Genomic DNA, 27202 nt, shown 5'->3' on the forward strand with positions numbered 1-27202 from the left:
TGCCTTATAAACTTTTTTTCTAAAACTTACAATTAATTTATATTAATCTATAATCAAAAAGCAAACATTTTTGTTAAAAATTTTATCAAAAAAATGATGAATTTATAATCCTTCAAAGAAGATACTAAGTTATAAATAGAACAAAGTATTTTTAGAATTATTTTTCTGCTATTTAAAAAATCACTGTATGAATAGGTTCCAAGGATACATTTTTTTCTTTGCTCTGCAACATAATGAGATTTTTGAATGCAATATCGTACCTAACGAGGAAAAAGAAATAACATACGCTGACTTAGAAGAGGATAATTAAGCATTTTTCTCAAGATCACATTTAACGAATAACCAAGAAAATTTAATTAAATTTAATATAAAGCCAGGAATATTCTCAAAAGAGAAAAAAATAATTACTCAAAGCTCTGCTTGGCTTTTATTACTTTCTTATACGCGGGGACTATAATATTTAAAAAAATATATTTCAGTCCGCAAAAATTTTGCTCATTAGTTTGTGATGAATATACACATTTTAGATATCTCTGAGTTCCAAAAATAAATATTTTTGAAGTTATATTATTTAATGGACAAGATAAATCAAATATAAAACAAGCTAAACCAGCAAGATATGATATGTAGTTTTTTTTATCACAATTTTAGAATATTAAATGTTGGACAGATTAATGAAGATCGATTTTAGAATGTTAGATGAAATACGTCAAAACAAAATTTGTCTACTTATCCCTCCACTGTATATGTGTATTCAGGGGACTCAGATCTCTCCGAATCTGGAAATTAAATATTTTTGAAGTTATGTTTATTAGTGGACATAACACAAAACTTCCAAGAATCAGAAGAATATGATTTGATATGCAGTTCTTTACCACAATTTTATATTTCTATTGAATTTAGAAGAAATAGACAGAAAGGACAAAACAAATCCTATTTGTCTGTTCACCCATACGTATTTGAGCACTGAGAAAAAACATAAAAGGCTCAATAAAAAAAATTTAGGATATGATCTTATAATCAATTTTGTAGATTTACACCTAGTATTGAGTCACACCAGTCAAAAGTTTGATTGTTTGTCGTTCTGATTGTTCGTATGTACGTGGAAGCGAAAAATAAAAGATTAAGCAATTTAGATACAAGAAATCTGGTACCTGGTCATATCATTAATAATATAGAATTTTATTAAATGTTGAATCTAATCGATTGAAAGCAGGACATCCAAAATTCCTACTCAGCTTGCTTCAACTTACAACAAGGCTACATAAGCTATGATATGCTCGTATATATGCTAATATACGAAAACGTCGAAAGGGGAACTCTCCTTCTAGTCCATTATTAGAAATTTCATTACACTGCCAGCAATTTTTACTTTCTCGTTTACGAAATATACGAAGAAAAAATATTGTAATCATGAAATTTTTTTTCTTCCAGTCCGAAAATATATTTAGAAATATGTCTGTTCACGTGATAACTCAATAACGCTTTGAGCTAGGCAGAGGAAATGGTGTTTGCACCAAACTTCCAGATTTTTATCAAATTTTGAAAGAAACCCATTCAGAAGTCTGTCTGTTTTGCTGTTCAAATATAATAAGGTACAATAAATACCAAATGAAAAGATATAGGTTGGCAAAAATGGGTGCACATGTTTCGCATCTAAAACACAGATCTATATGTATGGCACCATATATGCTCAAAGAATTGACCTTCTCTCTTTTTGTATTTTGATTGGCATGTAAAAGCGATAACTGAATGGCTTGGTATTAACTGCAATGGCTTAAATATTTGAATCTTTATTTGCGATTTTGTGACTACCCAATTTTTGTTTCAATCGGTCGAGAAAAAAAGATCCAAAACACATATTCGGTTTTTTTGTTCCTTGTGCATTAATGACTAATCGCCAAAAGTCACACATTATTAGGCTCTGTTGTAACCATTGTTTGCCAGTATTATAAAATTAATAATACACAAGTGTCTACTGGTTTTTCTTAATTGTACTATAAAATATATAATTCTGATGTGAGGGACTCTAAAAATAAAAATCTGAGCACTGACAGCGTTCATGCATTTGCACAATTTTATACAACAAGGACAGAGATAACTTTATTAGAGAATGTTTTAAGGGGATAACTCGTTGTTGTCTGCATTTTTACCCATAATAAATTAATAAAAAATACTTCTATCTAAATATAACAAAACTTCGAATAAAGTGAATTTAAATATATATGTAGGTAGAGAAAATATTCTTAATTATTTCAGTAAAAAAATTATCATTATCCTGAATTCTGAAAAAATTTAGTTATCATAACCCAACTACAGTTGTCTTATCGTGATTAACATATTAGTGTTGACAGATAGTAGTAAATGGAACCCTTATTGTCTCTCAAATTAAAAATTGTTTGCTTGTGCTCTATATAAAGTACCTATATAACTTAGAGGTAATGTTTCATTTTGAAGACAAAAGTACCCAGATTCTAAATTCTTTGTACCAAACATAGCCTTAAATATATGGGTTTACTGTCCATTAAATATGAAGATTTGGAGGTGCAAGCGTCCCTCCTTTAGCGTTGGGTTGAAGTTAAATAAAGGATAAAAGATTCAGAAACTTCTTCTTTATCTGAACAGAGTTTAAAATTATGTCCCGAAATAATTTCACATTTCTTCAAGAATCCTCTATACAATCAAGCTAAAAATTTTGTGAGATATATCAATCACCTAAGCGATATGCGGCTCATATATCATCATTATGTATAGGCATGTTTATAAATGCGTGGTCAGAATAGAATCTTGAAATATTGAGCACCTTTCTAAACTTTCAGCGCATTTGCAATATGCCCATAACAATTTCATCAACAGTCGCAAAATAAAACTTTTTATAATTACCTTCAACAAAAATCACAATACTATTCCGCTGTAAGAGACTATATTTACAAGATGTCTAAGAATTACATTTAACTAACTGAATATATAATGGTTAGGTTAATATTTTCAAAATCTCTTATTTCTGCGTGTCTCGAAACATGATTATTTTTTTTTTCATTTCTCTCTTTTTCTCATTTTTAAACACATAGGAGAAATAACCCAGTGGCATTAATTATGAAATATTTCTCTAAGTTTAAATTTAATGAGTAACATAGAAGATGTAATTAAATTTCTCCCAGCACCAGGAATGTCTCATTTCAAGAAAGATAATTACACCAAGTTATACTTCTGGTTTTTCATGATTAAAAAACTCATTATTCAAGGTAAAATTGCTTTTGCATTGCATTCATGAAAAGATGAACAAAAAAAGAAGGGGGGGGGCGAATGTTCCTTCTTCTACTTGATCTTACACTCATCACATTAAACGAGATATAAGAAACGAGTATCTCTGGTACGAAACATTTATACCTTGATAGTGCTTTAGAATCAAATCATTTATCTTATCTTCATCTTGCTTGATTCTATCAGCCGTTGCATTCTGTGTATGATAATTTCATATTATGAAATGTACAAATAAAATGCTATTACATTAAAAAGTTATTATGTTCGAAAACATTAGGTCACAGAATTTCTTTATTCTGTCCTGCCGATTTGAATTTTGAGTCATTTTTTTTCAAAGAAAGTATTATTTTTAAAATTTTATTCAGTAACTATAACATGTATATAAAGAACATATTTAATATCCACACCACTCGATTATGTATAAATGTACTTATTAAAACAGTTCAGTGCTTTATTATAAAATATATTTTTAAATGTATTAACACAAAAGAGAAATTTTACAAAAATAAAATTGGTATCAACCAATAGTTAAGGCTTTTTTTTTCCATTCTGAAGGAATGTAGAAATTATTTTTACACAATTACGTACACCTAAATTATTGAAAAAATGTAAAGTTTTAATTGACATTTAATTAAAAATCCAAATAAAATATTTTATTTATAAACACTTACTATCAAAGAAAGTTGCTAATTTTGGTTGCCTTGGGTTCACAGTCTATCTTGCCTAGCGTATTGAACGATTTTTACATCAATTGTAATGTAGTATATAAATATATTTATCTAAAAATATTACCATGTTAAAAAAATCGTTCACGCCTAGTGATAAAAAAATATGTTATATTTGAATTAAAGAGTCAAACATTTTCGTTGGCATAAACATAAATTCGCAGTAATATCCAAAATGTTCCCTTTTTTTATACCGTAAATTTATCGTTTTCTGGCGGCAATTTCGAGTGTTGTAAACCTGCGAAATCCTATTTTATGAAAAAAAAAATTATTTTAAATATTAATACTTTTTCCGTGCGATATTTTCTTTTACATTTCTCATTTTATATATATTTCTTTTTAATACTTCCTTCGTTCAATTTCAGCTATCTGCTTCACCAATTCCCCTCCGCCTTCTAATATAAGAGAAGGAAAAGAAAATTTGAGAAAACATGGTTTAGATAGCTGGAAATTTCTTTTTCAACGATTCCCTTTTATGGAAAATGATATAGTATAAATGCATGAAGTTTATTCACAGACGCGAAAGCTTTAACAATTTACTTTTGAAACCTATTATTAAAACATTATATTAATAAAAAAAACACATTCTCAATTAAACACCACTTTAAAATTCATAGATTTAGTTTTTCAATAATATAAATTTCATTACCCTACAATTTGTACTTTAATGTTAATAAATGTTGAAATATATTTTACAACAAAACTTTTACATTGATTTAGTTTATTTATAATCATGCGTATTGTTACAATATATTAAATATGTTTTTTTTCCTGTGTGCAAGCTACAGCTAGCTGCTTGTGATAAATAAAAATATACTTTAAAAATAAAATGGATACAGATAAATTAGTTCTAACCCCCTCCCCCACCATTCTATGATGTTTGAGACCAGAGAGTTTTTATTTTAAATTTTTTTTTCATTGGCCAGCAAATGTATGGAAGAAACAGGAAAATTGCTCACAATAAATTTTAATATTTTTCTCATACAGCAACAAGTCGTCCTGTAAGAAACAATCGCTTTAGCTCTGCATTATTTTGTGGTGTGGATTTAGGGCTAAAGAGGCGTTTCACTAGAATTTTTTTTTTTTATGATCAACTTGAAGTTTATAAAATAAATTATTTATTTATTTATTTATTTATTTATGTAAAAGTAAATTTAAAGCAAAAATGTATTATTGTTTATTATTAAAAATAAATTATTTATTTACGTAAGATAACTATCATAGCTAAATAGCTATAAATATATTGTGAAAAACCAACTAATTGCAAGAAGAGGATATTTTTAATAATCCATAATTTTATTAGACTATATAGTAACGCTCAAGTAAATAAACACAGTAATTGCTTGCACTTTAATATTGGAGGTCCATTTCCAGGTTAGAAACATTTTAATACCCAATTTTACAGAATGCAAATGTATAAATTATAATGTTTTAATTCTTTAAAATTATTTATTTCATTCTAAGAAACCTTTCCAATAACGAATATCGTTGATTAAACTTTATACAATGTATTTCCTCTATTTTGATTCAATTTATAATACCAAACCAAAGGTAATAGATAAATCCGAAGATATTACTGCGAATAATGAAAACAGATGAAATATTTTCATTCATCTTTAATAACAAAGCGCATACTAAAAATTATTATTAATACAATCCACTTTTTCCATACAGTTCTTCAAAACTGTCGAAAAGTTTGTGCGTGTAAGTAAAGTAGGTATTTCTATTAATTTTTGCCAGCTATTCTATTAATTATTTGCTAATTATTCTATTAAGCTAGTTCTTCTATTAATTCTATTAATTTCTTCATAAGTTAATTTTTTGTAATTGATGTACCGTTCTTTTCCTGACTTAGTAGATTTATAAAAATATTTCGATGTGAGTTTTATTTTTTTAATGTAATCGAATAATTTAATTTATATTTAATTTTGATTCCGTATGTACGCTGGTGTCCTGGCCTAGGGGTAGCGCTTCCTCCCCGCGATATAGGCGTTCCGGTTTCGAGTCCAGGTTCGGACATGGTTGTTCTCTTCCTTGTGTTCTCTCTGTGAGGTGCGTGATGGAGCCCCCTGTAAAAAGGGGTTGTGCAAGCGAGTGTGTGTGTGCTATGTTCACTTGAGCTAGAAGTTTGACTTCTGCCCTCGGGTGCTCAGGGGTCTTTACCCCCAGAAGCTACTGCGCAAAAATTTAGCTTAAATAGTCACAAGACAAAAAAAAAAAAATCTGTATGTATGGTGCCATTTAGACGCGAATTTGAGAAAAAAAAATGGATCCCTGAGATTCATAAATATTTAAAGTAAAGATTTATAAATTTCAAACTAAAAAATGGAAATTTATCAAAATAAAAAATATTATTTTGTTGCATTTAATAAAAGTGTTTGTTTTTTTTAAAAACAAATCTTAACATACCTTGCATACATACCGACATAACTCTTAAAAATTGAGTTTCGAATTCAAGGTTCCAAATATCGGATTCAACAGCATCTCGAGGTCAAAAATTTTTTTTCGGTTACAAAACTTTCTTTACATATTTTTCGTACACGAGAAAGTACAAAATTCAATGCTGATTACTGATTTTTTTGAATACGCGATGAATATCCAAATGTGGCAACCCTGCTTTGTGAATTTTCTTCGCACGATATTCGAGAAAAGTGGAATTCACGGTTGGCTTGTCTCGAAGAGTTATGATTTAGGGATTGGTCAAAAAGACAAACGGGCATAAAAAGTTAGCGGCAGAGACGCGAGCCAACACTACAGCTCGCCGACTTTGGATTAACATGAGCTGCGCTGTGTTACTCCTGGTAAGACACCTTTTATTTTTAGTCTTACACATCAAACAGTTGAGCATGAAATTTATTCTTTTGAAGTTATTGGTAAAAATATCTTATAGAGATATTTTTTTATGTGGAATCTTTTGCGGTTATTTTTTTCAAAAAATTATTAATTTTTTTTAATTGAAAGTTTTTAAAAGGGAAAGTATTCAAAAACTTCAATTTTTTTATATTTTATCTTTCATTTCTTTCGTAGAATAACGAGTGTTCCGACTGAAAATATTGAAGGTATTATTAATAATATATCTCAACTTTTATTTCTTCTTAGATCAACGGTTTATTATTATTAAATTTTAAAAAGAAATCAAACAATGTTCTCATTCGTAAATTCAAAAACACACATAGAAAATATTTTTAGTGTCAGTTTAGTCTTCTTAACAATAAAGTAAAAAAAAAAATCTTAATTATAGGGTTTTAAATATTTGGCATTTAAAGTTTATGTCATGATTAATTTTTTTATTTAAATTAAAATTTTAGTAGTGTTAATTTTATTTTCTATATAATATTAATAGAAGAGAAAATTCAACAACACATTCGGAAAAGAATTCTGTTATTTTATATATATGAAATTTTCTAAATTATGGATAAAATTGTTGTTTTTGAAGTAAAAAAAAAAAATGGATGTAATGTAAGGAAAGGCATTATTCGCAGATTTTTGCTGAGTCGTTTCCTATTTTTGTTAAAACTCTTAAAATAATTTTAATAAAACGGTAAGAAGATAATTCCTGACGTAAAATAACAGAAAATAATAATTTTATTTTTTAATCAACAAATTCTGATATTAAACACTTACATTTATAATTTTTTTAATTATTATATGAAGGTTAATATTTTCTCCAATTTTGTCGCAATACGTACTGTATCTAAACAAGAATCAACAACAGGAAAATCACTTCTGAATTTGATTCAGTATTTTTGCAACTTGAATTCCAGAAAATTTACGTATATGTGGCCCCATATTTATTTATTTACTGTCGTTTACAAGAATTTTGTAAAATTTTTTATTTAAATAATTCATCGATTTCATGTCAACAAAGTTGGAAACATTTGCCTTTTTTGTGTTTTAAAACAATATTCACATTTTTATCCTCATTATATTATATATATATTATAGATGCGTAATTTTAGATTGTTTGAATATGAAATTTAGTGAATATCATTTTAAAATACATTCTCAGACCATAATATTTGTATTATGTGTAACTAAATATTATGCCAGAAAAAAAAATGTTTTTTAACAACTGTCAAAATTATCTATATTTTTTCATTTTTATAATATATAAATATCGCAAAAATTAAAAATATATAATAATAATTTTTAAAAATTTTGAAATACATTTAGCAATATTGTATAAAAATTATTGTTTGGAGAACATAACTTTTTTCAGATATTTGTACATTCAATTTTTAATTCAGATTAAATTTTAGATAAAACAGCGTTTATAGCCTGAATATAAAATATACCACATAGTAATATCAATAAAATTTTTATTAGGAAAAAAAAATAAAACTGTAGATAATCCATCTTTAACAAGGAAACAATTGCATTCTGGAAATAGAAGCAGTAGCATCATTAATAAGTTTAATCTTTTAACTATTTTAACATATTTATAGGAAATCAATAGAATTGTTATTTATTAATATCATTCGACAAAAAGGAGTTATTTGTTTGCATAATTTTATATAAAATTCTGTATTTTTATGTATATTTAAAAATTACTTTATTTAGAGCGTTGTAATTATTTTTATTCACATTTATAAAAATCTTCTAAAATAATGTTTTCCATTGATTGATTATAATTGATTGATTTTGTATTTAGAAGTTTACTAGAAATAATTTCCAAAGATAATTGTTGAACTATTTTCCCAGATAAGTAAATATTATAACTAAAAATTTTCTCATAATTTTGCAGTCAGTCAATAAATGAAGTCATGAATTTGATTACAAAAAAAAATTAAATTAAAAAGGAAATTCATCATATTTTTGTGTTATAATTTTTGACAATTACAATACGGATTTGAAACTTGCTTTGTATACATGAAAATAAAAAAATACACCATGTAAGAATGTAAGCATTCAATAAAAATGTATTGTCTCCCAACAGTTTTTTTTTTTTTTGTAATAATTCTTTTAAATAATTCTGTTTTGAACAAGATTATTTCTCAAAATTCTTAAAGATAGAAATATACAAGAAAAAATAAATAAGAATAAAAAACCAACTTTCACGAAGTTTCAAAATGAAAACTCCTTCATTCTTAATGTAGGATCCGGTGTCCACGTGGTAAATTCTATACTTAAGGGGCCAGTCCCAGACCCAAATTCATGAAATATTTACTGCATATATAGGCCTGATACTTATAAATCCTCTGAAAATCAAACATTTCCTCCCCCCAATGTGACAATGAGTTTGGAAAAGGGATACCTCCCTCAAATGTCTTTCATGCCATGTGGTCATTGTTCAAAGTTATAAGATATATGCCAAAATAATCCTTATACTGTTTCAAAACGGGAAGATTGGTTGTCTCGGGTTTTCTGGCGCAAAAGCCATGTTTGGCCATGCTGCTCCAAGCAAATGGCAAGAAAATATAGCAGACAATAAAAACACATATAAGACAAACTCAAACGGTATCAACATAAAAGTGCAAAAATGTTAATAAATTTAAATGAAACACTGATGCAATAAAAACGTTACAAGTAAGCAATGTAAAAAGTCAAATATGAACATAAGTCAAAAAGTACTAAATACAAGTATAAAAGCCAATTGTTTGTAAACATTTAAAAATATTTAGATGGTATGTTTCACCCACCAGGTCTTGTAGTTTAAAAGAAGACGAGTAGAAAAAATTACGACGATGAACATTAAAATTGGGACATTCAATTAAAATATGTTTAACACTAAAAGCAATATTACAAGTGGTACCCTTTCACTGAAGATGAGTAAAGCGAGGATGTTCTATACGCGGGCGAGTCAATTTGACATCAACCTCTCGTATAAAATGGACAGGTCACAAACCAATTGTGGGTTTTATTAAACGTAGTTTGTTGTGGATCTGCAGATCCCATGATTCTAGATAAGTAGTAAAAATTCGACAAACAAATGACCTTTTAGCGTCACAATATGGGAGTGTCTGTGGCAGAAATATTGATGCAGATTTTGCTGTAAAATCTGCCCTTTCATTACCCGAAATATCCACATGAACCGGAACCCAGCAGAAAATAAGATTAAAGCTCGGTTTTGGTAAAAACTGCCAGTAAGATAAAATTTGGATAGCGACTGGATGCATCTGGCTGTGAAATTCAAAACGGGAAGGAAATCTAATTAAATTAAATTAAGCTTTCAACTCTTTTTACTTTTTGTTTCAAATGTTTACAATAAAAATTATTCAAGTTCACCTGTTTACTATATAGCTCTAAAACTTTCCTTTTGAATTTCCATACGTAAATACACACAGAAAAAAACACACCCTCAAATCTACGGAATTATTAATATGTCTTGTCTTCTTAGAGAAAAATAATTCTATTAGCATTAGATGTTGATTAAAACTACAAATATTAAACTTTCGAAATAGAATAGTACGTGTTGGAAAATTCTTCAAAGGAAGAACTTATATTCTGAAATAAAAGAAAAATTAAAAAAATAGTGAAACTTCTTTTATCTTATGTAGCTATTTTCAATATGAGAAACACGTTCTGTTGGACAGTTTGTTGACATCCGACCAGGAAATTTCTCAAAAAGAGTTTTAAGTTTTCAGAAAAATGTTCGACGATAATTAAAAAAGGCTGCGCCAGGGGTATGAAGCTCTGGTCAATATATCCTGCATTCTTTGAAACATAAACATCTAAATATAGCAGTTTTTAAAAAGAATTACGTAAAATTTGTTTTTCACATAAGCTTAAATTTTGTTCTTTTTCTTTTGAAACTAATTATAACAAAAAAAAGATCTCCTGCAATGAAGAATGTTCGCATTTGTCATATTATATATTTCATTTTCTCGTACACGTAAATATACAAAAAGAAAATTCTGCAATCGTTAAAAAAAGGCATTATTTTCAGATTCCTTTATACCTCTCTCAGTATGAAAAACACTTTTTTTGGGATTATGTGTGGGTCTGTCTGTCCGTCTATGAACACGATAACTTAAAAGGGCTTTGAGCTGGATGGATGAAATTTGGTATATGGACTCTGGAATACATTCGTAGATATTTGTTAAATCGTGAAATAAATCCATTCATAGAAAGTATATCTGTTTCAAGTCACGTGAACACGATAATTATAAACGTAAAGAGCTAGATAGATAAAATATTTTACACAGGTTTAGCATCTAAAATGTAGACTTTTTAAATCAAATTTTAAAGCAAATCTATCAAAGGACTGACTTTCTATTGGTTGATACTTCCGCATGCATAGAAACGAAATAATTCATAATCGCAATGAGTTATTATGTGATGTGATTATTTTATTATGCGATTCTGTGAATACAGTTAGTTAAAGTAGTTCCGTAATAAATTTTGTTTTTAAATGGTGAGAAAAAAATTGTATACAAAAATATTCGCAGCCAGAATTAGTAAAAAAGCTAAATTCAAATCAAAGATCTATATTTTGTAATTATTGTCTGCCGTTTTTGCTGTCTTATCCAGGGGCCGGTTCGTGACCCGGTTCCACCGTAGAACCGTCGTGTAAGGGAGTCTGTTGCACGTTTAATCCATCACGACCAAATGTCCTCCCGCTGGTGTGATGTGGTGTGGAGAGGGAGGTGCCAGCTTAGGTGTCGTCCTCGTCATCTGACCGCGGTTCAAAATTCCGAGGTCCGTCCCAAAATAGCCCTAGTGTTGCTTTAAAACGGGACGTTAATATAACTAAACTAAACCAAATCGCTGTCTTATCCAAGATCCACAATAGTATGTAGGGTGAGGAGAGAAATAAGATGCAAGAAGGTTTCGGAGAGAGCACCCTTTCTGGTGCCTCAGTCGTATTCACTCATATTCCAGACTGCATGCTGATAGGTTTTTTTCTTAACAACGGCGAGCGGTTCATAATACAGGAGTATATTTATTATTGAATAAACAAGAAAGTTTCGTTGCATCGAACATCCAATTTAAAATAAACTAAAATCATATTAGGGAAAAACATAATAATGTAGGAAAATGGTCAGATTTCATTAACTACATCAGAGAAAATTTGAAAATTACTAAGTCAGAATAGTCAGATCTCTGCCTTTGACATATGAGGTATTTCAAGTACATGAATCTATATTATATATATATATATTATATATATAGCCAGTCCTTTTGAGTGGCATGAAAAAGATATTCAAAATCTTCAAATGCTTGAAGTTATGTTGCAAAAGTTATTTCTAATCTCTCTCATAAAATAATTCTCGTACAGAAAAAGAAAGGAAAGCCCTAACTCTTTTCCGGTTGTTCTTCACAGAAAAATAATCTGTAATAACTTAATAGCTGTAGGGGAACTTTGATAGAGGCTCCGATACTTATTCGACTGGGATCCAATTCCATGAAAGATTCGCCAACGTACGTGCTCCTTGTGCCTGATAAAAGTTTTCGAGAACAAATACCTCTTCCTTTGGCTTGAAGGGGAGGTTAGGACCACAAGCATTAGATTGTACCTGGCTTAATGTTATTAGACTTTCTTAATTTCCTAAGTTTTTTTTATGAAAACAATAGTGTATGTAGAAAAGCTATCAACTAAAAAAAATCATTCTGAAAGACATATTTCACATTCGCAGCCACCCATCCAGTGCATCCAACAGCGATAATCCATTTACTAAAATGGATATTATTTACAAATAGATGTAAGTTCTCAATCACCAGGTGGTAAAATTTCAATATCAGGCCCTAAAAATCACAAATTCGAAACCACATTTTATCGAAGACCTGTCCCATGAGGTTTGCATTCATTTAGAATAAGTGAGTGGATGATGTATAAAGCGTATATTTAACCCGATAACTGTTTACTAAAAACTCTCATTGCCATGCCATTACTCTATTCATCTGTTATGTCGGAGGCTAAGAACTTTGAGTTCAAGCCCTCCGTGACACTCACCTCAAATCATCAAATTGTTAACCCGGTTTGGATGATACATTACGAATTCTTAGGAAAACTGCTTTTAAAGAATCCTGACAATCTATTTTTTTTATGTGAGCATGATATATTATCTACCTGAAGTCTACATTTGTGTACATAAAGCAACCAAACTAAAATAGAATAAAAGAAACCCTTCAATAATGTAAACTCTTTAGATAATTTATTGCACCTGTTTATCAAAAAATATGAAATTCATAACAATATCTTCTAAACATCCCAAAATTCTATTTCTTATCACAATAAAAAAAATGAAGCTCTCGTATTCTGAATACTACTTGAAACTTTAGTTTACCTGTTTGTCTTAACCATGAAAAAATTACCAAGTCTCAAATTCCACTTAAAAATGTTTATAGAAATTTGAAATAGCATATAAGAAGTATTATAACTGGTTTCGACAAAAAATTAATGTACCTGAAAGGGAATTGGCCATATCTCATGCCGTAGTTTATTTCATTTCGTGTTTAACGTTTTAAAAAGAAAAATAAGCATAAAATTTTCCAATAAAAACATCATTTGAAAAGAAATACAAATTATTTCAAACCAGACAATTGCAAAATTTTTTTTGTCTTCAAAATTCAAGTAAATATTTTTTATTTAAATGATTAAGCAATATTTTGATTTAAAACAACATTAATAAAAACAATTTCTTTACAAAAATTTTCTTAACAATTTTATTTTTTAAAAACTTTTTTAAAAATTAAGGTGAATTTTCTTCAAAACTTTTTCTAAAAAAATGTACTTACTTTTGATTGTAAAGGATCTCATTGTATCGAAAACTCTTCGTTATTTCTATTCAAAACTTTTCAATTTCTAAAAAACAACAAACAAAAACAATTTTTTTAAATATTTTTCTTAAAAAATGTTATTTTTTTAAAACTTTTCTAAGAACTACAGTGCAATTTCTTTTTAAAAAATGTGCTTACTTTTAACTGTAAATGATCTCATTGTATCGAAAACTCTTTCTCAATTCTATTAGAAACTTTTCTATTCGAAAATTTCTGAAAATTACAACAAAGTTTTTTTATTGAGTATCTGAATAGGAATTCTCAGTTTCATTTTCTTATAATTTTCAATTAAATGTTTACTAATCTTAAAGCATTTACTTAGTTGATTTAGAAACAAAGAAAACATTCGAGAAATTCTATTTGTACAATTCTTCAACAGAGAAAAGATAAATGTCCGGCGTCATTTTCAAATATACTTGTTTCAAAACTTTATTTGAATCTCTTGTAACCAAACACTGCAGAGTTAACATTGCAAAATCTAACGAAAAAAATGCTTTGGGAAATCCTCTTTATAGAAAAAGGTTATGTTTGACGATTGGAATCAAAAAGATAATAAGACAGAAACTAGAAATCTTAGTTTAGCTAACAAATCCTTTCTGTCAATTCCTCGAGCATTTTTTCTTTTTAGAGTTTACCTAGTTACTTAGGAGCAAGTTAGCTTAAAGTCAAGTAACTTGATCTGTACAACAGCAAATGTCCGTTGCCTAGCAACATAAAGCAGCTATTCTTGGCTTTCTACTAACCTTTTGTTCCTCCTATAAAATTACATTTTAAAAAAGCTTGCGCAGAACCAAATTTTCATTGTTAATCTAGTGAAAGAACATTTTTTATCGTCTTATGAAGGAAATGTCAACTTTTAAAAAAGTAAGTTTTCTTTAAAAAGAAGAATAAAATATTTTTTTGTCACTCACTTCCTTCAAGTAATGATCGAATTTCTTAGTTGAACAACTTAGGAATAAAAGGCCTTAAAATTGAATCACTTCTTAATACATCGTTTGCTTATATAAAATGTATTAAAGAAATTTGCGCTGCAAAAAGGTTTTTAAGATTAAATAAATGAAATGTGAAGAAGCTGTTGTAAAATATGTATTTGACCTTAAAGTTAACATACTTTCCCCATATATTCTTTTTACTTGATGCAAGATTTTGGGATTGTCTTATCTTTGTTTAATCTTTATAAGAAGTGACATTTGCCTAACTTGAACTTCTATTATAACACAATTTACTTCAAAATTAAGCGAGAAATAATACACAAATTATGCATAACACATAATAGTTGCCGAGAAAAGTTGTAAACACATAAAGGTTGGGAGAGAATAATTTATCTGAATTTCCTCTATAAGAATATACAGAATTTTTTTCCTTCTATAAACCCAAAATTGATTATTTTACTATTAAATGAAGTTCGAATGTTAGCAAAAGAATTTAAGAATTCTTTTGGCACGACAACTAACTATATTGAAGTAATATTTGGAGAAAACTGAAGTGATATTCATAATTAAACCCAAATGTTAAATGAAACAGAAAATGGTAAATAAATAGCTATCTTCCCACCCATTTTTTCTTGCACACCAATTATATTGAAATAATATTTGGATAAGAAACTTAAATGATATGCATAACTAAAACCAACTGTTAAATCAAATAGAAAATGGCAAGTAAATAGTTATCTTCCCACCCATTTTCTTATAGTTTAAGAAAGTAGTCTTATAGTTTCAAAGTAGTTTAGTTTTACTTTTAAAAAAATTTGCTTCCAAACTTCTGAAATAATTAAAAAAATATAAGATGAATTAGATATAACTACGGAACAGGAATCAACTACCATTATATTATATATGTGTGTGTGTGTGTGTGTGTAAGCATTATTTTATGTCAAGCAGAATGCAGTTTGAAGATAGTGAAGTTACTTTTGATTTCGTGATGTCGTTTTATTTCATTTTGAAGAAGCAAGCATATGTACAAGCGATGAGCACACAGAACGACACAGAAAAGGAATGAGGAAAAAGCTCTTGGACATTTTATCCCTGGTCTTATATAACCATAGAAATCGATAGGAAAACATTTCTTCTTAGTGCCTTCTAATCCCTATCGAAATCTTAATATATTATTAAGATTTCGATAGGGATTTTCGTTACACGCGCCGAAGAGGTAGGGGAAACATGAGGATCTTTTAAAAAAGAATGTGTCTCGTCAGCGATATTTTGTCTCTTCACGCGGAGTGTGGGGAAGTTAGGCTTTTAGCCGATTCAGCAATTTACAAAGCTACTCTTGAATTAATTAAGTAGAGAAAGTAGAATTGGATCACGAAATAAGAGAATATTTTAGAATGAAGTTACTATGGGCTAAATTAAGATAAAATCTTGGAAATTAATTAAATTGAAATTAGAATTAAAATATCATTACACACACACACACACACACACACATATATATATATATATATATATATATTATTTGCGAGTGCAAATTAATATATAAAATTAACTATATAAAATTGAAAATCTTTGCAATAAGATTATTAGTAATACAATAAGTAATTTTCGAAAAGTACAGCTATAAAATTGCGAAAACAACTGTATCTCAAAATGTGTTATTTATAGTTGGTTCCCAATTCACGTAATTATATCCTCTTGTTTTGAACCCCATAATGCTTAAATAAGCACCACTTTATTGCTTTTGCTTACGCTAATATTATTACGGGTCACTCTTTTTTCCGTTGTAATGGAGCCAGCAAACAATCCATCTTGATTTTAGCTAACTTAATTTGTCTTTTCCTACGAGGCAGTATAAAAGTTGGTGAGTATCAACCTTGCATGTTCTTGATTACCCAGGTCTTAAGCAAAACATAAGTCTTGCTTTAAGAGATAATATTTAAGAAAAAGGGCATTTTATTTTTGAAATACTGTGCATCTAAATTCTCCGTGTATATATATATGTTCTACTATACTACTTGATATTACGTATTGTTCCTTTTTAATTCATGTACAATCTTTAATTTTTTTGCCATGTAAGTTTCCATAAGTGTCTTTAAGTATTGGGGGTTATAAATATCTTATTATGAAATTCTCAGATCAACAAAATAATAAGACTTTTAGCATGAATATTTCATAATTCAAATTTTTAGCTTTACAGCTTTTAAATTTTTATTAATTTTATTTTCGATTTTTTTCTTCTGTTTTTCTCACGTCATTTCTTTTGAATATATAATACATAGCCATTCCAAAATCTTCATTTCAATTTTATGGCAATCGGAGCTAAAAAAATTTTTGACAATTAAATAATTTATACCCATTTCATTTAAATCCTATAATATCTGGATCGATGATTAATATTCCTGAAATAAACTTGTATGATTGAATAAATTATTTTTTTTCCATAATTCAGAGAAAACATTTTTTAAACCAGTTTCAAAATATTCCTTATTTTCTTTCAAATAAGATTTTAATTTGTCTACCGAAACTTCAAACAGAATTTCAATTGCGAATATATTATGTAATATCTTTTGTTACTGAAAAATAAATTTTTAAGAAATTAATGTTGAAGAAGAGCATTTCAATTAGATTAGTGTTCTTTCTACATTCAATTTATACAATTTTAATTCTCTGACTGCGTATTTTTTTAAAATCCCTATTTAGATGCATTGTTTTCAAATAATCTCAAATGTTTTTCAAACAAAGTGAATTGATACTATTAAAATCTGTAATCGTAAAAATAAACACTCTAAACTCCGAAAAAAGCGGGATGCAATAGAAAATAGACTGATTGCCAATCCGAGGAAATGACGAAATAAGCAGCTGGAGGGTTAAAATGAATCTCAATTTTCAGTCGAACCTAAATGATGAGGATAACATCTGAGTTGATACTCTCTCTTCAAATTTTCACACCACGCTGTATGTTGGTGGGCATCAAGTTCAAACTGATTTAACTCGCAATAGAATACATGACAAATATTCCGGGAAATCAGGAACCGAACCCGTGACAATTCCGGTTTCAAGACTGCGGTAGTGACACCAGGTTAACGTAAACCAAATTCTAATGAAATAGCAAGTTTCAAAGGATTTGAATCATCGAAATCTTAATTATTTACAGCCTTTTAGTGAGTACTCAAATTCAAAATAATTAAAATTTTATCATAATTTTATCAAAGCAGTTAAAGGACGAAACAACTTGGTAATATGGTCTCGGTTTCCATACCAAATGGCTACAGCTCCGAAACTCGATTCTTTCAAGAGATCGGCAGCATAACTGCATCTGATACACATTAAATCTAATATCAAGGATTAAATGCCCACTTGCTATTGTGCTGTGAAATATGAAAATGACAGAGACACTTCAGTGCTGAAATCGCCATTTGATTGCAGTCGAAAAGTACGAGGCTCATCTTCAAGTTGCACCAAAATGAAACATTAATACAACTGTATTAAACAAAAGCAATACAAATTAATTTTATGAATATTTGTATATGAAGAGCTCTTGCGTGCAAAAACACGCTTACTGCATTTGCTAAAATCATATCAACAAAATAAATATTTTATTCTGCAAATACATCTTTTCTAGCAAATAAGAGAAAAGCAATTTCTATTTGTTCCAGAAGAAAATAATTTCAATAACGGTTTGGAATATATCATTTCTATTTCTCTATATTTTATTATTTTGAAGTAAATTGAATTTTAGCTTTTTTGCTATCAAAGACCAAAATAGTTTTCTTTTTTAGAAATGTCTGCCTATTATTCGTGTTTTCTAAAGTAAGAGGATAAAAGAACTGAACCACCATTATTGGGCTTTTTTTGTACCATCATCCCATTTCAATACATTTTAATAATAGTAATTTTGAAGAAAAAGTAGGGAAAAAAATTATATTCATTTCCTTTCCAGTGTCTGTTCTAATATAATAAAAATCAAATTTTTACAAAGATATCAAAATGGAAAATAAATTCAATAGCGTTTTGATTAGCTTTGAATATGATTCTCCATGAAAATAAGTAGAGACAACAAATAGTCAAGTTTTTGTGTATATACCTCGAAGCAATATAATTTGAATATGGTAGCATTATTATAGTTCGCAGAAAAGAATGTAAACAATTTTGGAGAATAACATATATTAATTCAAAGAGATTATTTCTAGGATAGAATTTAGTTTATGTAATAGTAATTATTATAATTAATATTAATATTATAACCATCTTTATGAAAAATCCTCAAATTCTAGATACCAATCTAAATAGAACCATGCATGATAATTTTATTGTTGATATAATAAACAATAAAGAAAGCTTCTGGTAAAAATCTTCATGTTGATAAATCAAATTATTTGAATTCAAAATATCGCTCTAATTCTAAATATTTCATTAAATTTCTTTGATTTCATGCATTTTACTAAATCCTTTTCCGAGTTTTTAACAAGTCATCTGAATATGCAGATTATATCTGAATATTCATTATATGCAGAATATATCTCAATATATAGATTGGATGTTCAGAAGCTGCTTATGTAGTCTAAATATGCCATGTTAATTTTTGTACTGTTCGTTTCACTATCCGCAGACGACAACATTTCGACAATTCCTTTCTCACTAAAGGGGCGAGACGCGGAAGAATGTGCGTATTTCCGGAATTAACTTCATTGTTAAATGTAAACATCTCTTCCTTTCATTATTCCTCTCACCCCTATTTTGTCGAATTAAATCCATCCTAACGCATGCGCAAAAGAGCGGAGTGTTTTAGAATCCGTTGGGAAACAATAGTCCTTTCCCTGGTATTTCCGGAATATTTCGCCGCACAGCTGCTAATTTTTGATGAGTTGAATTCGAAAAAATAATTACTTTTTTTTTCTTGATTAAATACTCATTATAGATTGGGTTAAAAGAATTCAAAGTGCTAACTTATTAATTAACTAATAATACATTTATTATTATTATGTATAGCAATAAACTCTTGTGATAGAAACTCAGTATTTATTACTATATCTTCAAAAATATCCATAATTTTAAAAAATTACTAATGACTTCCTTCTACAACTAAATATAGAACAGAAAAAGGAATGTAAAGTTGAAATCAAAATTAATTTAATAGCATATTGGTAGATATGTAAGTGTCCGAAATGGAAAAGGTTCATTTTTTATTTGTCATTATAATTTGATTTGGTTTGGATTGCTTATATTAACGTCCCGTTTGAAGCAACACTAGGGCTATTTTGGGACGGACCTCGTAATTTTGAACCGCGGTCAGATGACGAGGACGACACCTGAGCTGGCACCCCCCTCTCCACACCACACCACACCAGCGGGAGGACGTTTGGTCATGACGAATTTAACGTGCAACTGACCCCCTTACACGACGGTTCTTCGGTGGAATTGGGTCACGAACCTGAAACCCTCCGGTTCCGAAGCCGAGACCTTACCACCAGGCCACCGCGGCCCCCATTATAATTTGAAGTGTCAATTACTTTGATATTTAACAGCAATTAATAAAAAAAAATTCAGCAGTGACTTTGGTTGAAAAATGATATTATGTATACTAACAACCAGTGGATTCGTTCAGATATAAAAGCTTCTTAGCTTCTTTTTTCAGAATTCTTAATGTAATACAATGTACAAAATCAGCCATTTTGATATTTAATCTTAAAGAAAAACTCCAACTGATTGAATTTTATCTCCGGCGATTAATATCGTTTGATAATAATAACAAATATTACGAATGAATTTGTTGTTTAACAAAGATTGCTATCTTATTCTTCATAAGATCTTTATCAAATTAATGAAAGTTGAAATTTTTATCGACTAGTGAAACAGAATTCGCTATTGCTAAACGGGAAATGTTAAAAATTCGTTTAGGCAGGCATTCTTTTAATGCTGCTAGAAAGCTTTGATAATCAATTCACTGAAGAACTGCTTGTAATTGGATGACATTTCTACACTTTGCAATGCCATACACTGTACTTAGAAAAATAAACCTAAGTAAATTACGCGAAAAATCCTATTTATGAATCAGCAACCGAAAGAACCTTCTCTACGCACTTTTTTTTTTTTTTCTCTAAAAGAAAGAATGCAATAAAATAGACGATTCAATGCTCCTTATTCTGAAGGGAAAAATGTTTTTCAACATCATCATAGAATAGCAGTGGTTTACAAACAAACATGTTTCATCTCAAGGAACGACTTTGAGAATTTACGAGGCAAAAAATAAGAAAGCGTTACACATTCAACACATCGAATTCCACTATTTCAAGGAACATCCATTGTTATCAGCGGTAACCGATAGCATAACCACTGAACCACACTCAAATGATGACATTTCTATTCATTGCCGATTCCAGCGAATGACAAGCGGGCGAAGTTTTATAACTTCCTGTAAGTCGATATATGAACAAATAGTGTTTTTGGTGAAAATAAATCATCTATCGATGTTAGATGTTCCTTATTTGCTATTTACTACTTGGAAAAACCTAATAAGATCATTTTATTTTATGTTTATGAAAATTAAACTTTCTTTCAACATTTAATCATCATAAATAGTCAAAACAAATTTAATTTTTAAAATTTCACTGTAATGGCCTTCTTTCATATCATAAAATACAAAATAATGAATGAATTTAACCATTATACATCATAAGTTTTCTTGTCTTTTTCAATTCTAGAGAACATTTGACGATAAAAGTGGTAAATCTAAGAAACTGTATCAAATATTTTGCTCTGAAACTTTTAAGAAATGTCTTATAATCAATTGCTTTCAAGAATGTTTGCTTCAAGTAATTGTAATAGGATTCCTTTCTTAACGATGTTCCCTTCTTTTTGTCACTTAAAATATTGATCTTTTTATCAGTTGTAAAACTGTACTCCTTTTGATATAAAAAATCTCTATTTACAGATTTTTTTAATAAAAAAATGCAATTTTATACTATGCAAAGGATTTTTCAAAAGTTTTATATTTTCAGTATTTTATTATAAAATAACATTACCATTGATCAATCCACTTTTCATAGTGAATCATACAGGCCAAATATGCATACAATTAATTAGATGCGTACATAAAATGGGAAAAAATCTGAACATATGTTCAGATATAGCTATTTTTGTACGATAAGATTTAATGCTAAATCTTTATCAATTATTGCATTACATCAAAAGAAATAATGCGAGATATGAATTTAAATCATACAAATACGACTTTTCACTAGAGCTCAGACTATAGTATTTCTATAATTAGTACTACAATTCTTTTAAAATAACAGATTGATTACTGGCAGTTGCCCTATCTGAAATAAACCGCCATTTAATGAACTTCGGATTCAGGATTTTTAACTATGGATAAGAACTTGCTGTTAATTATATAAAACTGAATTATTTGTACATGTTGGAATAATTAAATTTTGAGAAATATAGAATTTGAACTTTACCTGCTTGATTTTTCGAAAAAAGTTGTATTTCAAAATTTGTATACTGCAATTCTTTCCTGATAGCACGACCTTAACTTTCCTGATGTTCTTAAATTTATATAAACAACACATATATATTTGACTAATGGTTAGTTACTATGAATTCTTATTGAATATTTGACAATGAACGTTATTATTTATATATCTTATAAACAATTCACATAATACTTTAAAATAACTAAATAAATTGATTTACCGGATTAACATCCCATCTTGAATGCACAAGTTTTACTGAATATGAACATTGTAATTTTTAACCAGGGCCAGATGAAATGATATAGTCAGCAGTTAACCCCTTAACTGTTTTGTCCGAGTGCCATACGTGCATCAATTTAGCGAATTTTGACAGCTGTAAGCAAAAAAATAAACCATTCATAACGAATATAATTCAATATTAAAATTACTTCGAATACATAGTTAGGTCAAGTATTCAATGGATTTCCATTTGAATCAAAATAAGAAAATATTCCCAAAATAGAAGGTGTCACCTTATTAGATAGTAAAAAAAATAAAACACTTAAGTGGTTAATCCACATATAATGTTTTTCCTAAATAACAAAATTTCGAACTGCAGCCATTTCATACTACAAGACATATCTATCTTTCAAATATTTTTAGAATATATTCTCATTCATATTTTAGAATAAATATTCAAATTAATTTGTTGGGCTAATGTTCCTTTTTGAATACACAAGAACTACTGAGGATAAACCTCACAATTTTGAACCATGGCCAGATAAGGAAAAGCAGTTTTGTCCACATGTTGTGTTTTTGTTTATTCCAATGTCGAAAGCAATTTTATTCAAAACATTTGAATGATCTGAAATGCTAATGGTCTGCATTTTGTTTTCTTTGTAGCAACATATTATTAAATGGACTAAATGCGCTTGACCTACAAAGAAACAAATAACATAAATGCAATTACATTTTTTACTCAGGATCTCTCTGAAAAGTTACTTCTAAGAACTGAGCCAGATTTTCATATTAATAATGATCCATATCCTTATAATGCAAGAAGAACCTAAAAGTGCTTAATTTGTTTTCTAATTGAGATTGTTCTTCAAAATTGTCGAACCATGACTATGATTTGATTCGCTTGTTAAGTGAAATAAATAGAATATGACAATAAATGTTTACGTTTCGGCATTTATTTCAGATGACTTTCTTTTTTTTATTACTTTTGACGAATAAAAACATTTAAGATAAAAAGCTTATTAGATAGCCAAAATTTATTTGGTACAAAATTATTGTAAATTGTATCAACTTACTGTTGAGATGGCATATATGCATATAATGGTTCAAGGACAGTACAAAATGAAAATAAATTATTTGAACATGACATTCTTTTTTTAGGAATGCAAGGCTAGGGATTTCATTTATATTATGAAATCTATAGTAATATTGTTTGCATAAGGTATATCATTATGGGCGTCATCATTATAGTCATTTGTTTATAAATGCTTAAAATCTTTAGTCAATTTACGAAATGTAAGCAGTATTATGCATTTAATAGCTTACATAATAAAAATTAAAGAAATTTTTAGATTATATGACTTTTCAAAAAAGATTTGTAAAATCTTCATTTTTTTTTTTTTTGAAATAATACATTGTTTAAAATAACAATAACAGAGAAGTTAAGAAAACCTGTATAAAGCTATAAAAATTTTTTAAAAGAATCACACTTAATTTTAGAATTTTTTTTTTAACTGTGACTTTTTACTTTGTGATTTTTACCATTGCTGTTTGTGCTTTTTGCTAGAATATTTCCATTTTTTTATTAAATCATAAAAAGTATAAAATAGTTGAAAAACAAAGTTTAGCAATTACAGCTGTTTTAGTGCCATTTTTGAACTAATAATTTCTCAAATTAACACATTAAAAAATTCTGGAAAAATATTTTCTTTTAAATCATAAAAACAATCATTTAAAAGCTTGCTTTTTTTTTTTTTTTGTTCATTACTTTACGTTCAGTTAGTTTATCAGTTTCACAATAAAGTAACAGTTTTAAACAGTTTAAAAAGTTTTAATGATAAGTCAGAAAATTTTTCTTTTTCAGATAACTTTTTAAAAAATAGTGAAAAGGCTTCTTGAAAATTTAAAATGAATGTGAAAATTATGGAAATTTGTCTATATTTTCAAAAAAGAAGAAGAAAATAGCATCTTATATATAATATATTTTTCTTGCATTTAATAATTATATCTCACAAAACTGCATGTTAAACAAATAAAACTAACATATTTAAAAAATACTTTATCCATTTTTTTATCACAAGAATACAAGAAAAGGCTGCTTTATGATTACGAAGAGTCTTAAATAACATATTTCGAAAGATGTACAAAAAGAATAATCCTTAAAAGAATATGCAAAAGACACAATGAAACAGTAATTACCCTACACAAAGAGTGTCGTGCGGATTTATAATAACAGGGATTAACAATCTATTGCTCCATCTTTCTGCTGGCTTCATACTACATGATTTCTTTTTCGTTATCAAAGATGGCAAGAACTGATGTGTTCTAGATTTTTTTTCGATGTTAGATTCGAAAGCAAAACACAATTTTTTTCTTAGGTTTTTGCCATATTATTTTCCACCGATTTAAAAAACAAACTGAATATTTTTGGCACATAAAAATTTTTCAGCATCGCTTCACATCGCCATAGTTAAAAAAATATAATTAATAATTTATGTCTCTCGATAAAATGTAAAAACAGTTTTGAAAAATAGATGTTATGGATTGGTATGAATTATTTTGTATGCAATGAAAAGTTTATTCATTTTCTAAAGGGTTTTCTTTCAAGAATTTTTTTAATACTTTGTTGCCATTAAAACTTGTAACCATAAATTAGTTATTCTGTTGAAATTTATACAAACTGACTGTAAGGAAGATTTGCTGAAAACTGAATAGTTTTTCGAAATAACATTTTGAAAGTATTTTCAGAGAAAAAAATATTGTAATATGAGAGATATATATGAAATTGCTTTTATCTATTTATTATGTTAACAAATTTTCCAAATTCTGAGATAAAATTGCTTTTATATGTTCGCCGTAATATTTTAATCATGAGAGATGTTATTTATCTATAATTTAAGACTTCATTTCACACCATGATTAGGCTTTTGCTATTTAATTTTTTTTCTGTAAATCGTTTTTGTATTCTATTATATTTGATTTCGTATATTACATAGTACTTAGAACAAATGGTAAGCTTCTTACAAGCAACACTTTTATATCTACAAGGCTTATTCCCGGAGCTAATTACTTTCTTTGTCAACAAAGCCTAAACTATATGGAACAATTTATTGGAACAAATACAGTAATTTTGGAGTTACTTATCAACTTATATACCACTATAATTATGACATGCTGTGAAATTCACTTTGTACTTGAAATCAATCTTCAGGAATAAGAATATAGAAATGGTTAATAAGTATTCGAGTGTCAGATTCTAATTTGCCCCTTCTAGTAGCATGCAAATTCCGGAGAAACAGATATTTTTTACGTTCGAGTAGAAATAAAAAGGATATATAAGAAAAATGACTGTAAATCTCCATAATTGCCTTACCCTGTTCCTCAAAATGTCTGCCTATCCAGTTCCATATTGTCCTCACTAATAAGACTTATCATGCTACTTTATGAAATGCACTATTGCCTTTTAATTACTTCAAGAAAGTTAACTGATCGTCTGTCTCCTGAATACATACAGCTGTAAACTCTTGGTGCTACATTGTATGAATTCAGAAATTTCACCACAAATATAAAATTATAATATGCATCTTTTCCAAAGGTTAAAATTAGATTAATTTGAATAATCATATTGATTTCAAAATATGCTATAAGACCCTCCAGAACTTTTTCGCATACTTTCTAGTGACGGTGTTATCCCATAGACGCATTTCATAACATTGGCTTACAATAGCTACGAAAAATTAACCTTTAGCATGGTTTTAGATTTTTACAGAATCTATCATGTGATCTTTGGCGAGTTTTTTGGCGATTCATTCCAGAGAAGTGGTTAATGGCATGTTTCTGAGAGTACAAACAACAGACGGTATTTACATTGCATGAATTTGGCGCAAAATATGACAGATATCTACACTATAAATGTTAAATCTATGTTTCGAATTGTATCTTTCTATCCCTCTTCGTTTTATAGTTATCATTTTATCTTATATTTTAACGGGCGGACACACAAATTGCCTCTGAATGGATTTTGCTCGAAATTGTGTCGAAATATAGCCAGTGTAGAAATATAGCCAGCTCAGGTGTCGTCCCCTTTGTCTGACCGCGGTTCAAAATTACGAGGTCCGTCCCATAGTCGTAGAGTTGCTTTAAAAACGGGACGTTAATATAACTAAACTAAAAACTGAAGTTATACAACCATATATTATTTCTTAAGAATTTAGAATTGTTTTAATATGTTTTGTTTTTACTCAGAGAGATTAAGAACGTTTGTATTCTTCAAAATCTCTGCGTAGAATTTTCTATCAAAAATATTACAGTACATATTTTTACACTTTATGAGATAGTAAAATTGAAACATTCCCTCCTATAAGCCACGCATTTAAATTTAATGGTCTTCCTTTCAGCTACCACCACAAATAAAATATCTTATGAAAAAAATAAATGGGTGGAAAAAGTGATAATTACGATCGGTTTTTTTTTTTTTTTTTTTTTTTTTTTTCCTTCCAACCCAGTTTCAAGGCGCTTTTTCAAAGAGCTGACCCACATCGTATTTCCGTCCTGTCATAAGAACTGAACCCATAAAACAGAAGTCCATTTGACAATTACGGAAATAAGATAATTGTTTTTCCATGCACACGTCAGGAAGCACGCGAACGATTTTCCATCTAGGAAACAATTTTGTAATGAAATCGCATGAATTAAACGGACTGACACTTATGTCATTTCTCGGTTTGGTAAATATTTCCTAACATTGCCCTCGTCAGAAGGTTATTCGAAAATGTAATGTTATTTAACAATCATCGCAAGCACATATTGTGTTAAAATAACTGCAGGTTCTCGCATGGCGTGTATAATTATATTAATTAACAAATTC

General features: G+C 28.5%; 1 protein-coding gene across 1 annotated transcript in view; it reads left to right on the forward strand.

Moving 5' to 3' along the window:
- The first annotated feature begins 6690 nt into the window (after window positions 1-6690).
- LOC129963706 (uncharacterized) overlaps window positions 6691-27202 on the forward strand; it is a 42767-nt gene continuing 22255 nt past the window's right edge. The window contains exon 1 of the mRNA XM_056078225.1: window positions 6691-6790. Coding sequence (XP_055934200.1) covers window positions 6767-6790 — 24 coding nt within the window. The 5' untranslated portion in view covers window positions 6691-6766. The remainder of the gene's footprint in view (window positions 6791-27202) is intronic.

Source organism: Argiope bruennichi, chromosome 3 (genome assembly GCF_947563725.1).
Source record: "Argiope bruennichi chromosome 3, qqArgBrue1.1, whole genome shotgun sequence".
NCBI lineage: Eukaryota > Metazoa > Arthropoda > Arachnida > Araneae > Araneidae > Argiope > Argiope bruennichi.